The 16,123-nt window shown below is 38.7% G+C and overlaps 1 protein-coding gene across 2 annotated transcripts; it reads left to right on the top strand.

Annotated features, from left to right (window-relative positions):
* Positions 1-4,945: 4,945 nt before the first annotated feature.
* On the top strand, positions 4,946-14,898 carry hnmt (histamine N-methyltransferase). 2 transcript variants are annotated; one of them, XM_028394472.1, is made up of 8 exons: positions 4,946-4,979; positions 5,430-5,542; positions 6,076-6,226; positions 9,560-9,612; positions 10,423-10,530; positions 11,763-11,893; positions 12,060-12,153; positions 14,385-14,898. In XM_028394472.1, exons 3-8 carry the CDS (start codon positions 6,087-6,089, stop codon positions 14,744-14,746), a joined length of 888 nt encoding a protein of 295 aa, XP_028250273.1. In that variant the 5' UTR covers positions 4,946-4,979; positions 5,430-5,542; positions 6,076-6,086; the 3' UTR covers positions 14,747-14,898. The 2 variants fall into 2 exon arrangements, with proteins under 2 accessions (XP_028250273.1, XP_028250272.1); XM_028394471.1 differs by having other exon boundaries at positions 4,947-5,087; positions 5,463-5,542.
* Positions 14,899-16,123: the final 1,225 nt, after the last annotated feature.

Here is a 16,123-nt window from a genome sequence, read left to right on the forward strand (position 1 = left end):
GTGCTGGATCTTTGTGTGTGTGAGAGAGAAATGTAAACAAGCCTTTTTGGTAAACTATCAAACAGCCTTTTTTCTTTTTTTTTTGGAAATTCCTGAGAATAAACAAGATGGTCTATGCACTACGTTAGTGCTGATTCTTTTTTTCTTTTAAAAGACTTTTCTAGTGTTTAAACTGTAATGCAAGTTTTTTGCTGTCAGATTGTGCATTGTTTTTTTGTTTGTTTGTTTTTTGTTGATAATGCCATTTTGTTGTGTATATGTAAAAACCAAAAGCAGGCTTGCCTTGAGATTGATGCCACAATGACGCAGTAAATCCCCCCTCCCAGGTCTTCACTCAGCCACTAAGGACCACTTCAGAATTTCAAATAAATTTAATAATAATAACGGCTTTGGTGTAAAGTGCAGAAAACAACACACACACAAAAAACCTTTAATGCAAATCAAATTATCAAATACCAGCATGATAATGACCATACCTCATACACACTATCTCACCAAATGCAAAATATAAAAGCAAAGGATACAAAGGAACTAATTATCCACTGGATCACACACACAGGCTCTTTTAATATGACAGATATGCTTTATTTATCACAAGGATGTCACTCTTCAATCTTTTTTTTGTATCCTTTACATCAAAAACAAGGTCATCTCTGTTGTCACCCTACTATTTTTTTTTATTGCAGTGCATGGTGAACACAGGGCTCAAAACATGAAAGATAGCAGATCAAACCCCTTATATCAGTGAGCAAATTGATGATTAATAATTATGTTTAATACAATTAGTTAGATTTTCTTTAAATGCTTTTATGTTATTCTTTCATTAGGCTCTGGGTTAAGCTCAGCCTTAGTAGCAATCATGTTTTTTCTTTCAAAAATTAATGCAGCTGAAAAAAGTCACATTTGAAAGTCTTTTTAATTTATATATTTATTTATCTATTCATCTATTTATTTATATATTTTCTTCTGACCACAGTGCCCATGCAGAGAAGCATTAGTTTTTTTTTTCTTCTTCTTCTTCTGGTCTTGACATCCATTCAAGATCTGATTAGCCTAAAATGAATACCTCAGTAGTGATTCTAGTCATATGATGAATAAACCCTGCCCCCATGTTAGATAAATTGTTACGATGGGCCCAACATAGATAGGAAATTATTTAGTAGATCAAATAACAGTTTTCAGATTCATATTTTTTTTGTGCCTTTCATTTAGACACAGATCCTGCAGTGCACTGTTGATAAAAACCCAGTGGAAAATTACATTCCTAGTTGTTCATAGAGACGATTGAAGCAAGACATCTGGACTTAAAGTAGGGTAGGGTAGGAGATTTTGAAAACTCAGTGAGAGTCAGCCAGATTTTGAAAGTAAACACACGCCCCTTTCTCTCGGAGTTCACCCCGAAGCCACGCCTCCCAACCAGTCTGTGACTTCGGCCATCATGCACGTACCTCTCTGGTGCGCGCAGAGCAGGAAGAGAGTGACAACCAGCCAATACTCCGCGCAGGGGCGCCTCGTAGGATTGGCTGATGTTTTTAGTGTTTTATAGCTTCCACAGACGATTCATATTCTTCATTTTAATGCAAAACTGCAGAACTAATCGGTTGCTATCGGATTGTAAAGAGAAGTTACACTAATTTAACAAAAAGTGCATCAGAATGAAATCGCCTACCCTACCTTTAAGAATAGACCCAGCGAAACGTCTTCAAGAAAACTCTGCAAGTCTAGATGCCTTGCTTCAATCGTCTCTACAAATATGACCTGGATGAATCTTCATCAACTTGTTCCTAACTGTTGGTGATTTTGCTGAGTTTCTGCCTCTGCAAACCGAAGATTTGGTCTTATGTTATCTGACCTCCTTCTGAATGTATCTTACCAGTAACTCTATATTCTCCATGGTTGTGCAAATATGGTTGTTACATGTTGCAACGACTGCATTTGGACAGCTGTTGACTTGTATGTAGGCATGCTTGATCCATTTTGGCAGAAAGCGCTCCAAGTGGCCTTGCAAAGATTCCATTTTTACAAGTTGCCAAAAGTTTCAGAGTATAGTTTCACAAGAGGGACAAAAAAATTAAATCCTGACCTGTTCCTTTTAGAATTATTCTGCTTACATTTCTATAATAACAGCACATCTTGGACCTGATAAGATAATTCTATTGGATTATGTCCCAGAAATCTAAAAGTATACATCCACCCATTGTTTACAGTACCATGCTATTTGTGTTACTATTGTGTGTACATGGAGAGCTGGACAAAAATGCAAATAAAATTGTGGAACTATGTGAAAATAATGCAGTGTGTAATATCCTTCAGAGTTCAAATGAGAGAAACAGTTTGGAGAGCTATGCTCCGATCCTGCTGTGATCTTCATCGGCTCCTTGACTTTCACATCCTGATAAATTGTAATTACTCATACAGGCTCCGAGGCGAAGCCCAGAATAGATAAGCAGCTGATAAGATTCATCTTGCCCTGCAGTCAAGATCCCAGTCTGATACTCCCAGGATGCTCACAGGTTGAGAGGGAAACAGTGTTTAAATCTTTTTGTCTCATCTAATTCATTTATTTAAGACTGTCACTTTTGTTTAAGAGGAGCTTGAATTCAAATGCTTGTGTCATGGCCATCTGATCCATGGCTGATCCTGTCGTGTCCAATCCATCTCATTTTTTTTTTTTTACACAAGCTTTCAAGACATATTTGCAGCTTTTTTGGGGGAAAACACGTGAACAGGCAAACAATGGCCGTGTCTGCTTTAATTCCTGTAGTTAAAAAGGTGCATCATTCCGACAAAACGGAGCAGAAACCAGCTGCTGTTTGTCAGAGCCTCATGAATATTTAGTAGGAGTGATGAACAAACTTTGAATATTTATCATCATTGTTGCCTGTTTTTATTGTGTGTTCATTTACAGCTGCAGTTCTGTACTCCTAAAGTTAATCTGTGGATGCATTTTGCAGAACAAAGTGAAAGGCTAAATAAAATACAACCCTAGTCATGTAACTTGTCACACTTAATGTAGTCGCATGTAGCTTGTGCATTACAAAACATCTTTACCAAGCTCACAGTGTGCAGAAAGTATTAATAAATTCAACTGCTGAAGCCTGCTTCATGATGGTTAGAGTCCAGAACCAGGTGAACTAATACACCTTGATAGACTAGTACAAAATGTTTAAGGATTACATAGTTCAACTAACAAAAACTTTTTGTGGGTTTTTTTTTTTTTTACGTTTAATGTCCCTCTAATGCCACTGTTTGACTAACTGCAGAGCAATGAAGATGGATTGTAAAATAAAACCCATACCCAATCTATTTATCCAGCAACTCCAATACTTTGATTTATGACTAAATCACCTGTCCTCAGTCCCATCTGTTTTTTTGCAGGTTTTTCTCATTCTTTGAAGCCATCTACTCCGGTTTTATTTTTTTTCCTACCACATCATCATCATACACAGATTCATAAGCTTGTTTTCTTTTCCTGATGTTACACATAAATTAATATAGTCTACCCCATAGACTGTATAGAAAGATAGTTGATGTGTCTCTGCCCATTGTACAAAAGAGAGGCTAAAATATGAGCCTTGGCTGAGAAGACTTTTCCACCCACCTTCTTCCTCTTTTAGGTCTGAGGTTCAGCTCTCCTATACCCTGAAATATGAGAGTGCAGAGATGTCACGTGGAGAACAAATGAAATTGGAGAGATAAGATGGTGCAAGCTTGGGTAATTAATTACAAGGACTTTGAAGTTTGGTCTCTCTTGAACAGAGAGAGCCAACAGAGGAAACTGCTGCATTTATTAACAGCCGCTTGAGTTGTAGCAGTTGTATTTTGTTCAAGGTGAACGCATGATGCTCAAAACTGTCTTTGCTTACTTTTAAAGGCAGGAAAGACAGTGCTGCTGTTAGATCAACCTCTACATGCAGCTGCACACACTACTTCACATTTCTGAATACACAACAAAAAAATTCAACTTGTCAAATCTCCCTATTTCCACACTCATTGAATGTGTCACATGCAGTGACACACGCAGAACCAGAACCGAAATATATGAGGTGTATTTCTGAAGAAGATCATAGACTGTATAGGCTACATATGTTTTGTGTGGGTAGGTTTAACAGAACCCTAATGCAGACACAAAAACAAAAGTTCAATTTAAGGTGAGCTTTAATAATAAAAGCCAAAATCCAAACTCAAATCACAGTCCAAAAAATAAGAACAAAAGCAAAGAGAGAGGGCAGGAGGAAGGGAAGACACAGGAGGACTCCAGGACAGGGAGAAACATGAATGACCTGACACTAGGAAAACAGACGTTCCAACAAGAACAAAGGGAAGCGCAGAACTTAAGTAGACACAGACAAGACACAGGTGAACACAATCATGGTGGAGCAGGTACTCACACAGGAGGGAAACACAGGGGAAGTAAGACACAAAGGAATACACAAAGAGGACAGGACTTCAAAATAAAACAGGAAACACAAGACAACACTGAAATACAACAGAATACAAGATAAAAAACCTTAACAACATATGAACGAAAGTATCCGTGACATCAGGTTTTCAAGGTTTTTTGAGAGGCTCCAACCGACCTCCGCCATCCTGGCATGCAGTGCGTAGACTCCCATGATTTATGTTGCTAACAACACCATGGAGTGAGCCAAATAGTGAGGTGTATAGACATTTCACTCTTGCTACACCAACTGGTTCATCAGCTGCCTGCAGAATCTGCAAAGGAAGTATCAGCTATCTGCATCATGTAATATATAGACAGATGGGTCTATTCTTATTACACTCCAATGTGGATTCTTGGTGTAATCCCTATAACAAATAGCAAATCTAAGATTCTCAGACAAAGCACGTGTCCACGTCGATTCCAATTCACTTTTAATCACAAACTGAACCTCCCATATACTTTCACAGCAAATTGCGAAATCATCCTGCGTCAAACTGCTGACTGTATCAAATTCTTCGAAAAACATCTCCACACTGTGAGAAAATCAGCTTGTTGGAACTTACATTGAATCAATATTGTCTGCTTTTATTCTTGTCAGGTTGCTTTTGTGGATTTTACAGCATGGAGTCATACTACAAAACATGTGAGGCTTATAAAAATGTTTCAAAGTGTAGGCTATGTTTCAAAGTTTAAATCTGTTAATTCAAGTGCTCCTATGAGATAATGCTATTCTAATATAATATAACATACACTCTTTATACATTTTCTTTATGAGTAAAAGGGCATTTTTGCAATTTTTGCATTTATTATTTACACAAAAATGTTTGTATATAAAATAATGTAGCTGCATTATATTCTGCATATAATAGTATTTTAAATGCAAATACACATTATTATGGCATGACTACTTTATAACAAATGGAAGTTGTGTTTTGAAGAGCGACCTGTAGAGTGATCGCCTCGTCATTGGGTTGTGTTTGCTTAGTGTGTTTCCTCCGCCACCTTTCACCCTCCTCAGAGAGCGGGGAAGCTGTGACTGTAGTGGGAGGGCTCATTCCAGCCTGCAGACCTCTCTCCGGACGCAAATCTACACGACGTGTAAGTGTCGCATTTGTTTCATTTATTTCAAAAACACGGAAAAAAAGACAAGTACAACGCACACTGAGACAGCTTCTGTCACATTCACTGTGCGAGCAACAACCTGTTTGCACGGCTATCGAACAGAGACACGGCGGTTTGTTTCTGTGTGTGTGTGTGTGTGTCTTTGTGTTTCCGCTCCTGTTTGGGAGTATTTGTACACATGCATGTGGACATCATTTCCAAACACCACTGGAGAAATGATCCGCGCCTCAGCAGCTCTGCCGAATACGCGTACAATAACACGCGTGAAGTACGCTTCGCATTGGGAGTTGCGATGACGGCGAGATTACGTTGCGCAATTATCGTTTAAAATACATTATAAATGACACAGTTAGTTAGTTAGTGAGTTAGTTAGTTATTCTGATGTTTAAATTGACAGTTAAACTCTTACAGATGTCCCAACACGTCCCCCATTGCTTGACTTGTAAGTTTGTTTTCAAGCCCAAAAACAAGATAATAATTATTGTTATTATCATTTCTTTTTGTGCCAGGTTGTCTAGCCATGATGGCGTCTCCACTGAAGAGTCTGGTTAATGATGATAGCAGATACCAGAAATCCTTCCAGCTCTTTTTGGAGCGCTCCTCTGAACACCAGTGCATGCGGGACTTCATCCACAACATGCTGCCAGACATCCTGGCCAGGTAGTCTGACACACACACACACACAGAGCACATCTAAAGGGGAAGAATATTTCAAGTAAATGTTTCAGTTACAATAAATATGGATTAATTCTTTCAAATATATACAGAAATATCTTACTTTTCTCTCCTCCTGTCCCCTTTATACTTCATCTCTTTATAAAATGACGTCCCTGAGCCGTCTCGTGTGATGTGTGCTGAGGCTTTGGATCATCATCAGAGGCTGTTGGGTTTTTTTTATATACTGATGTGCAAAAGAAGCAGCCTCACAGCAGACCCACCAACTTTCTGTCTACACCTTGCCTAGAAGCAATAGTTTGGTCTCATTTGAGAGTCCCAGAAAATGTAAACTGCAGGTACCCTGACAGATTCTTCTCTGCCAGCCCTAACGAACAACTTGTGGTTACATTGGAGGTGTCTGATGTTGGTTTTTTTGAAAACTTTTTGACCTCGCTTAACTTTTGGTTTACGCTCTTTTATACCATCCATCAGAATTGTGTGGCACACACAAGTCAACACTTTAATTTTTAAATGTGTGTGTGTGTGTGTGTGTGTGTAAAGACATAATAAGACAAAATACTTCATACCCTGGTATACAGGGGGAGTTCATGGTCCACTCAATGACTGCAAGGTGTTCAGGTGTAAAACAAGTCCAAACCATCAGTCCTCCACCACCATGCTCGACAGTGTGTGTGAGGTGTTTCTGCTGAACTGCTGTGTTTGGTTTTCAGCAGACATGGTGGTGATCATTAAGACCAAACAACCCCACTTTGGCCTAATGTGTCCATAGGACATTGTTCCACAAGTGTTGTGTTTTTTAGACAGAAGTCTTTCTCCTTTTAACCCTTCAAACAAACTGTGCTTGTTCAGTCTTCTTCTAATTGTGCTGACACATTAACATTGAGCATGCTCAGTAGCTCTTGGGTTTTTTATATTTCTTTGATCTTGTTGTGAATTAGCTGGGGCGTCCACTCCTGTGAAGACTGACAGCTGTCCTGAATGTTTCCACTTGTAATTAATCTTTCTCTCTGTAGAACATTGAACTCCAAATAGTTTGAAATGGTTTTATAAGTCTTTCAGATTGATGTGCAGCAACAGTAGCTTCTCTAACACCATTGTTTATGTGTTTCTCTCTTGTCATTGTGTTAACACACACCTGAATGTTCCAGAGCAGCAAACTGTGAAAACGTCTGTTTCTATAGAGGTCTGTACACCTGCTGATGATCAATCCATCAAGGACTGGTGATCAGCAGCACCTGCTGTAAATCACCTAGTTAGATCCTATAGAAGAGGGGGCGCAGTATTGAACACATGTTTTTCTTTTCATCCAACCATGTTGGTCCACAAAGGATTCAACTGATTCATCCTTCATTACCAGGGGAAATGTAGGACACATTTGTTGCCCGTGTATGAAGGGGGCTTCAAAATGGGGCGGCCTTGTGTCACCATGGTAACAAAGTGGGTCTACAAATGCATCATTTGAAGGATGCCGTCTCTTAGTTGGGACTTGATATATTTTTTTTCTTTTACTAAATGTTAAAGTAATTTTACTGTTAATATTTTAGTGGAAGGCCAAAATAGGCCTATAGGTTGTTCATATTCACAACTCTGCATACAGTGTAACTTGTGCTACAACACAGTTGCAGGAGGAGGTGCTGGACTTTAACCAGCTGACAAAAGAAACATATTTCAGTAGAGGGTAATAAAGTGCAGTAAATGATCTCTCTGGGGTTGCTTTAGTCATCCATGATTGCAAAAGCATTCACACGTCACACTAATAATGATAACTCTGTAACACATTTCACCTTTAAAAAAATTGTCCTGCAGTGCAGCTTTCAGCCATTAAATTCCGACATCACTTCATCTTATAATATGCCCACAGGCTTGGTAATCAGCCAACCATTAATAAAACACAGTGTTACTTCAAAAAATAAAATAATAAAAAAAAAATAATTGTAGACATAATTCACACTTCTTTTAAAATCTGATGCAATTTCAATAACTTTTTTTTTTACAATGAGTCTGCTAGTTAGCACACATGCTGATCCTTTCTGGTCCAATCACAGACTGCGTTGTTAGGTTGATGAATGACAGGTGGAAATAGCATAGGTGATTAACACAGGAGGGACACATCTGTGCCGTGTCCCCTGCTTTTAAAAATGCACTCCCAGAAATTCTTGACGCACACTGCAGTAGTCCTTGATGTTTTCCTACTTTTGTTTTCCACTGGTTGAATGAACTGTAGGAAGACCAGGAAGGACAGCCTGTTAGCCAGTTAGCATTACCTCTGCACACACTGTTTTGTACAGTGTTATTTATATTGGAAAATATAAAATATGGAACTATAAAAAATCCATTTTATCCTTAGACTTTTAAAATATCATGTAAAATCACACATATTCAAATCCCATATAAATGCTAAATCATGATTACACGATTAAAACAAAAAAAGTTAGGTATCAGCCATACCATTATGAGCACCAACAGATGGCGAGAATAACTGATTATGTGGTTACCATGGCACCTGTCAGTGGGTGGGATATATGACGAGCAAGTGGACATTTTGGCTAGAAAGTTGATGTTAGATTTATGCGACTTTGTTGTGTTTGGTGCTGTATAGCTGCATTATTACATAATGTTATAGCTGTTACAGCTTAAGATGTGTGTGTGTGTGTGTGTGTGGCCTGGATTTACTTATATTGCTTATGTTTCAAAAACATATGTACAAATCAAACAAAGAGACTTTTGACATGTAATCTGTGCAGCTGGCATACACCGTGTTTGCAGTGCTGATGTCTATATGTAAGTACTGTTTCACCCACAGCATCAAATAACCAACTACAAAGAGCACATAGATTAGGCAGCCAAACAGTACGTGCATGCTGGTGAATGACAATGAGCGGGTATTTATGGAAATTCCATCTCTTCCTCCATTATGTTGACATAAGCTGTGGGAGGCGATTGACATGCTGCGGAGAACCAAAACCAAACTATACCCTTGAATATCTGGGAGGCACATCAGAGAGTGTTCTAGGGATATGTGACTCACAGATAAAAATTAAAAGGTAAATTAGTGTTGTTAAAAAAAAATAAAAAAATCATACTCTAACGGTGAGTGACAGAACGTACCAGAGTGACGATCAAAGCCTTCCGGTGTTTGTAGACGCTTCAGTCACTACATCAGAACATCTCACATACCCAAGTGTCAGGCAGAATTGACAGTTACAAGCCCCAAAATGTGACCCACATTTGGCAGGTTGGAGGAATGTTAAAGCTTCTGAAGACTCACACTGTGTGTGTCTGTTTTTTTTTCTCCTGTTTCTGCTCTCTTCTCAGCATTGGAGATGGAAAGTCCCACCTTAACATTATTGGAGTTGGAAGCGGCGCTGGTGAGAACACACACACAAAATATAGGACACTGTCAGTGGCTGAACTTACCTTATGTTCAATGTGACACGGTAAATAGCAGAGCGACCTCTGCAGCTAAGGTGAGGAGGCGTTATTGAATCAGCCTGCTGTTACTGTGGGCCTCTCATTTTATAGCTGCAGCAGAAACTTTACTGCCATCAAGGGTCTGTAGAAAGCTGTCTGGCTGTCAGATTAATCTTTAACCTCAGTCAGACACAGTGACCCAACTGCTCCATATAGCTTGTTTCCATTGGTCAGGATGCAAAGTTCTTTTTTTTTTTCCCAAACCCACAACGTGCCTCTAGAGTGCTTTTCCTGTCAGAGCCAATCAAATTAATTTACCTGACGTGGTATGTCAGTATCATAATGGAGGGGCATTACAGATTCTCTAATGGACTGTAAAATCTATTAGAAAGACTACAATTTCCCCTGAAAGCTATTATTCAACTAATCACAAAGATTCTGCATCAGCTCCTTCTTTTTAATTTACACCTTTTGTACCTGGCAACACGTCACCTCTAATAAGAACGAGCATAAAATCACTTGCCGGTGGCTCATGAAACGGAATATCATAGTGATAACTCTCTTAGTTATTTTTTGAATTATTGCTGCATTAAATATCTGTAAAAAAGGAACCATGCTTTTAGCTGTTTCCTGCTGCAGCATTGGACTGCAGCATTGTAACCATGTCTAAAAGTGGGTCAGAATTTTATTTGCAAGAAACTACTTGGTTTTCAAAATAAAATAAAAAAAAAATATTTAAAAAATTAAAAAATGTGTTTTGCCTGCAGGTGAGATTGACCTAGAGATGCTCTCTGAGCTTCGTCGGAAGCACCCAGGGGTGACGGTGGATAACGAGGTGGTGGAACCCAGCAGCCAGCAGCTACACAACTACAGAAGTAAGCGCACATTTTTTTTTCCCCCACCGCAAAATCCATCAGCATATTTCCGTGTGCTCCAAAACCATGTTTCAATATTTTCATTTAATGTATATTTTTTAATGCTGAAAATATGTTTCAAATAAGCAACCTGGTTTTCATGGTGAGTATTGGAAGGAGAACAGCCCTTTAACTGCACACACCTAGCACTGCTACCACCAATGTTTTATATCTCATACTGTATATGCAGATGAAAAATTGTAGTTAAAGGGGTTGTTCTATATTACTAGTAACTAATACGCTCTCAGTGTCAGTTCACACATCATTTCAAAATATGCTTGACTGCTCTCAATCAGCCATCACATAAAGGCAGTGGGTGAATGATCTATTGTGAGATCACTGCAAGTCATTAGTAGCCAGTGGTAATATGTATACAAGGCAGCATTGATGAATATATATATGATGAATAATGTATAACTACTAACTTTAGTAACTACAGTAACAAGTCACTGCTCGATGGAAAAATATTTCATTTAATTTATCATTTAATTTTTAGTTTGGAGGTTAAATATATATAAATATATATTTGCATGCAAAAAAGAAATAAGTAAATAAAAAAACGCTGCTGTCCTGACCCAAATGCAGCAAAACATCCAAACCATTATACTACCACCACCATGTTTTTTACAGAATTGCATGCAATTGAATGCAGTCTCTTTTTATACATTTGTTATTTATACCAATTCTAAAGGTTTCATAAGCACCATTGTAAAAACAGGCTGAGCCACTACCCCTTTTGACAAGTTTAGATTGTTCTCATCGGTCAGCTCCCCACGGTCTGACCGGAAATTGGCCCACCATATAGACTCAGTGCTGCTGTTTGGGAGGAGAGACGGAAAAATCAGAATGTTAAGAATGACTAAAGCAGAGACCTAAAAGCAAGACACTCAGACAAAGATTCAGTTCAGGGAATTTCTGGCGACAGTACAAATCAGGTAGCAGCCTAAAAACAGGCCGAGTGATCAATACACATAAGGCAATCCAGAAACACAGGCAACGGGATTATTAGGGATTAGTCACACACAAGTTAATTACACTTAAATCAGACACACTTGAAGACAAACTTGCAGAGAAGAGATGAAAGCACACACCTAAAACACACAGTAGGGAGGAGACCATTGGACACACAGGTGAAACACATGAGGGTACTAAACTAAATAAACAATATAACATTATAACTGTCCTGCCTGCAGTTTTAGTGTCACAGAAACAAGACTTAGATTACATCAAATTCACCTGGAATAAGATGACAGCATCTGAGTTTGAGGAGCACTGGAAAGCCAAAAACATGACGAAGAAGGCCGACTTTATCCACATGATACAGGTCAGTGTTGCTGCTTCCATCCCATAGACTGTGTTTTTGACACATCTAGGTCATATTCACTCGGTGGCACTCGATAGCAATTAATCCCATTAGTACATCTGTCTAGCATAGCATCATAATTAGGCACTCTGTGAATGCAGCTCGTTATCTGTGGTGATATCAACAGATGCTGTACTACGTTAAGGATCCCGAAGCTACTCTCAGATTCTTCCAGAGTCTCCTCGATAAGAACGGGAAGCTTCTAATCATTCTGGTGTCTGGTAAGTGGACAGATGTCATTTTTATAGATGTTTTATTTTCACCTGGATGTGATGTGACCCCTACTTTGTGCAGCCTTTAAATGTTCCTGCTGATCAGTCGTCTACAATGGCCTGGAGGAACATGAGCTCACACATGTGTCATGACATTCTTCCTTTAGAATTCACTGGTATCATTCAGAATTTATTGTTCCATCAATGATGGCCATAACCATGGTCCTACCACCACCACTCTGCATTCCATCTGAATATAAATATGCTGTGCTGGCTGCAGTAATCGCTGCCACTCCAATTAATGTGTGTCCAGATGTGCGACAGAAGAGACCCTCTGCTCCATAAAAGATAAGGGCCAAGTCAAATTTGGCGATCTGGTCTGTGCTGAGATTGTACCAGATCGAGCAGGCAGGAAGTCAGAAATCACAACAGCAATTTGGTTGATTTTCAAAATGAAACACTACGATTGTACTCTGACTTAAAGCCAAATTCAATGCATGATTGAGTTCATTAACTCATGGTTAACAAAGTCTTAATTACAAAAGATACTACCACTTCAAGCAACCCTCCTCTTCCTTCCTCACTTTCTACATGTCCTCGATAGCATATTACAAACATATGTATCAGCTGGGGTCCACCACAAATACTGTTTTTTTTACATGAAGTGTATGACCACGCTTCTAAAAACAATCCCAGTTTGGGCCTAAAGATGGAACAAAGCACAGTGCAGCCAGAATGCACAAACAAACACACCTTACACTGGAATGCAGTCCCCTTTCTTTGTCCAGACATCATACAGACCTATAAAAATTCTGTTTTGGTCTACATCTGTCCACAAAACATGATCCCAATAGTCCAGTGCAAACAAACCCACAGGAATCCATTTTCTAGCATTCTGGTGTACAGTGTATATTTTACACATTTTTCACAGTGAAAAGGGAACTTATTGTTTCTCTGTTTTCGCTCGGTAAGTCACATCCACTGCTGTGAAGAATAATGTAACCCAAAACAATGTACTGTATTTCAAAGTGGCAACTCTAAAAGCTTTTAGTATGAGCTCTCACACTCTGTCTCTCACAAACAGAATATCGCTTCAAATAAGAGTGTGCTACAAAAACACTCTGTCATGCTAGTTAATAGTGAGACTTTTTTTTTTTTTTTTTCCCCCACACCAGCACTAATGTGGATCCATAAAGATAACAGAAGACAAAAGGCACAATTTGCTGGCTTTTAGCTACAGAAGAAATCACAAACACACCCGCTCAATATCCAATAATATCCTGCGTGTTGAGTGTGGCTTCATTCATTTTGCTTAGACATTAAAAAGTCCATTAAAACACAACTTTTAAAAAAGTGCATGCTTCTGTATGTAACACAGACACAGCACGTCCTCACTGGCACTATGGCAGCTGAAAGTGACCAAGACGGAGATGGGGCAAATTTTGTCTGTTTGAAGCCAAACCACAATAATTTATTAAACCTAACCAACCAGTTTTAATGTCTACCTTTAACTCAAAAGATTATTTTTAATTAGACTTAACTCTTGTTAATTGCAACAAAAAAATGGTTAAAATGGATGGGCTGTCTCTAGGTGTTCCATGGGCCATCTCAGTGCCATCTTTGAAAAATCTGCCATTTTTTTGGCCAGTCAGTCCTTTGAAGCACCTTAGCTGGAAGACATTCAACTTCAGCTTAACGCTTGCTGACACAAATTTCACTGACAAATAGGGCAGTCAAGATCACAATAGGTGGAGCTAGACCTTTAAAGAGATGGTGGGTGAGGACCGGATGTTTTTCATGCGCAAGAAGGCAGGTATTCCCAATGCAGCACCAGGTAGGACTGCAGTGTTCACTACATCGACATCCGCATGGTGCATACCAAGTTTCTATGGCTAAACGTCATCTTGAAAGTGAAGGAGTAGGTAAGCACATGGGGAACAGGAACCCACTTTATACTTTAAGTCTGGGGTGAAGTTTTTGCAGCCTTTATGGTCTGGTGCATTAGCCACATGACCTGAAGTCGTGCTGCTTCCTTCCCTCAGTTTTTCTGCTGAGGTCTATTTGTAGCTGTCTCCAAGGATGACTCCCATCGACTTCACACCAACATTTTTATTTATTCATTCAAATATTTCAACCTCCAGTACAGTAAAATTTAGTGGTGACCATGAGGAACATACCTGCATGCAAACATGCTTGTTAGCATTCTAAAGTTTGTCCTGTTTTTATGGCATCTCTTCCAGGTGAGAGCGGTTGGGGGAAACTGTGGAGGACCTACAGAAACCAGCTCTGTAACACAGAAATAAGTCAGTGTGTGACCACCGCAGACATCAAAAACTTCTTGGATGCCAAGGGAGTGAGCTACAGGAACTATGAGCTGCCGTCTCAAATGGATATCACCGAGTGTTTCACTGACAGGGATGAGAAGGGAGAGCTGCTGCTTGATTTTCTCACCGAGGTGCTGAACTTCAGTAAAACAGCTTCACCTGAGTTGAAAGCTGGTGTGTTGGAGTTACTGCGGCACCCAGACTGCAGTGTGGAGTCTGAGGGGAGAGTTATCTTCAATAACAACTTAGGAGTGATAGTGATAGATCAGCTCGTTTAAAACATGCTAGTGATGCATTAGCTTCAAACAGGGTTTGTTAATGTATGTAATTTACAAGGTTTCAGCTTACAGTATGTGAGGAACTTTTTCCCATACAATCTGACCATTTTGTGATGGCTGTGATATATTGATATTGGTCATTATGGACTATTAACTAAGTGTATATAATGGCTACAAATGACTTAATGGAATTGGGTTTATTGTGATTCATGTATAAATAAAATATTTATAAAATAAAAAATATTAGTTTTTATTTTTTCCTTTATGTATATTTTTTAATACAATTATAACAAAAAAATAGATCATTTTTTTCAATTGATGAAATATTTAATTACAAATGACATTATTATATAGAACTTTAAATAGTATAAAAACAAATTAAAAACATACATTTAGACAAGGACAACATTCTTCATGCTGTAATATGGCTTTATCAGTCAATAGTGTCCTATTAGTGAATATCTTGTTCTATATTGTTACGATGTATTATGGTATATAGAAATAGGTACACATATCAACCAACCACTGCAGTCCAGTTTGTGTTTGCATAATAGGAACTCACATGTAATACATAGTATACAACTGTAATGAAATTATGTAAGTGGATATAAATGATATAAGCGCCCTTATAGACACTGGTAAATAAATGATTGTACTAAAACAGGCACAGTGGCAGCAGCTTTCTCCTCCAACTAGGACATTATCTGTGAGCTGTTGGCACCATCTTCAGGGCAGCATCCCTTACTGGACTGTAAATTACATAAGTGGACATATCACATACATATTTTATATATACACACAGTCCACACACACACACACACACACACACACTGCATCTGCAATGTAATAAAAAGGGGATTACCTGTGACTGTAGCTAATCAGTTTGTAGGTCAGTTTCTCTCCTCAACACACTGACGACACAAAAGTCGATGCATTTTAGTGTCTCTCAAATCCAATCTGAAAAATAAAAATTGAACATTAAGAATCCTGTCAGTGTCGTGCTGGGACTACCGTTTGAAGCTTGAGACAGAAAACTGTGCTCCAGTGAAGCAGCTTCACTTCCCTTTCACTTTAACATTCCTTCCTGCCTTCCTTCTTTTTTCAGTGTCTGCCTCTGACAGGCTCAGATTAGATAAAAATCCTCCTCTTGACATTCAGCTACCAATCAATATAACAATGACAGCCATATAACCATGACATATGGTGTAATATAAGGGAATGAAATTCCCCATAGAAATCCACTCGTCTATGGGAACATATAAAGCATCGTAGGAGTTTGTTGGATTTCAGGTTGGAGGTTCAAAACATGGTTCATGGTTCAATACAGGTCAAACCTTTTTTCTCCTTAGCCATCTATGTTGTTTATACGCTCACCTT

This window comes from Parambassis ranga, chromosome 21, assembly GCF_900634625.1.
Source record: "Parambassis ranga chromosome 21, fParRan2.1, whole genome shotgun sequence".
Taxonomy (NCBI): Eukaryota; Metazoa; Chordata; class Actinopteri; family Ambassidae; genus Parambassis; species Parambassis ranga.

Excerpts from the sequence above, each read along its gene's own strand:
- hnmt (XM_028394472.1), top strand. The coding sequence starts at position 6,087 with ATGATGGCGTCTCCACTGAAGAGTCTGGTTAATGATGATAGCAGATAC. Across the intron at positions 6,227-9,559 it reads CTGCCAGACATCCTGGCCAG|CATTGGAGATGGAAAGTCCC; the intron begins GTAGTCTGACAC and ends CTCTCTTCTCAG. Across the intron at positions 9,613-10,422 it reads TGGAGTTGGAAGCGGCGCTG|GTGAGATTGACCTAGAGATG; the intron begins GTGAGAACACAC and ends TTTTGCCTGCAG.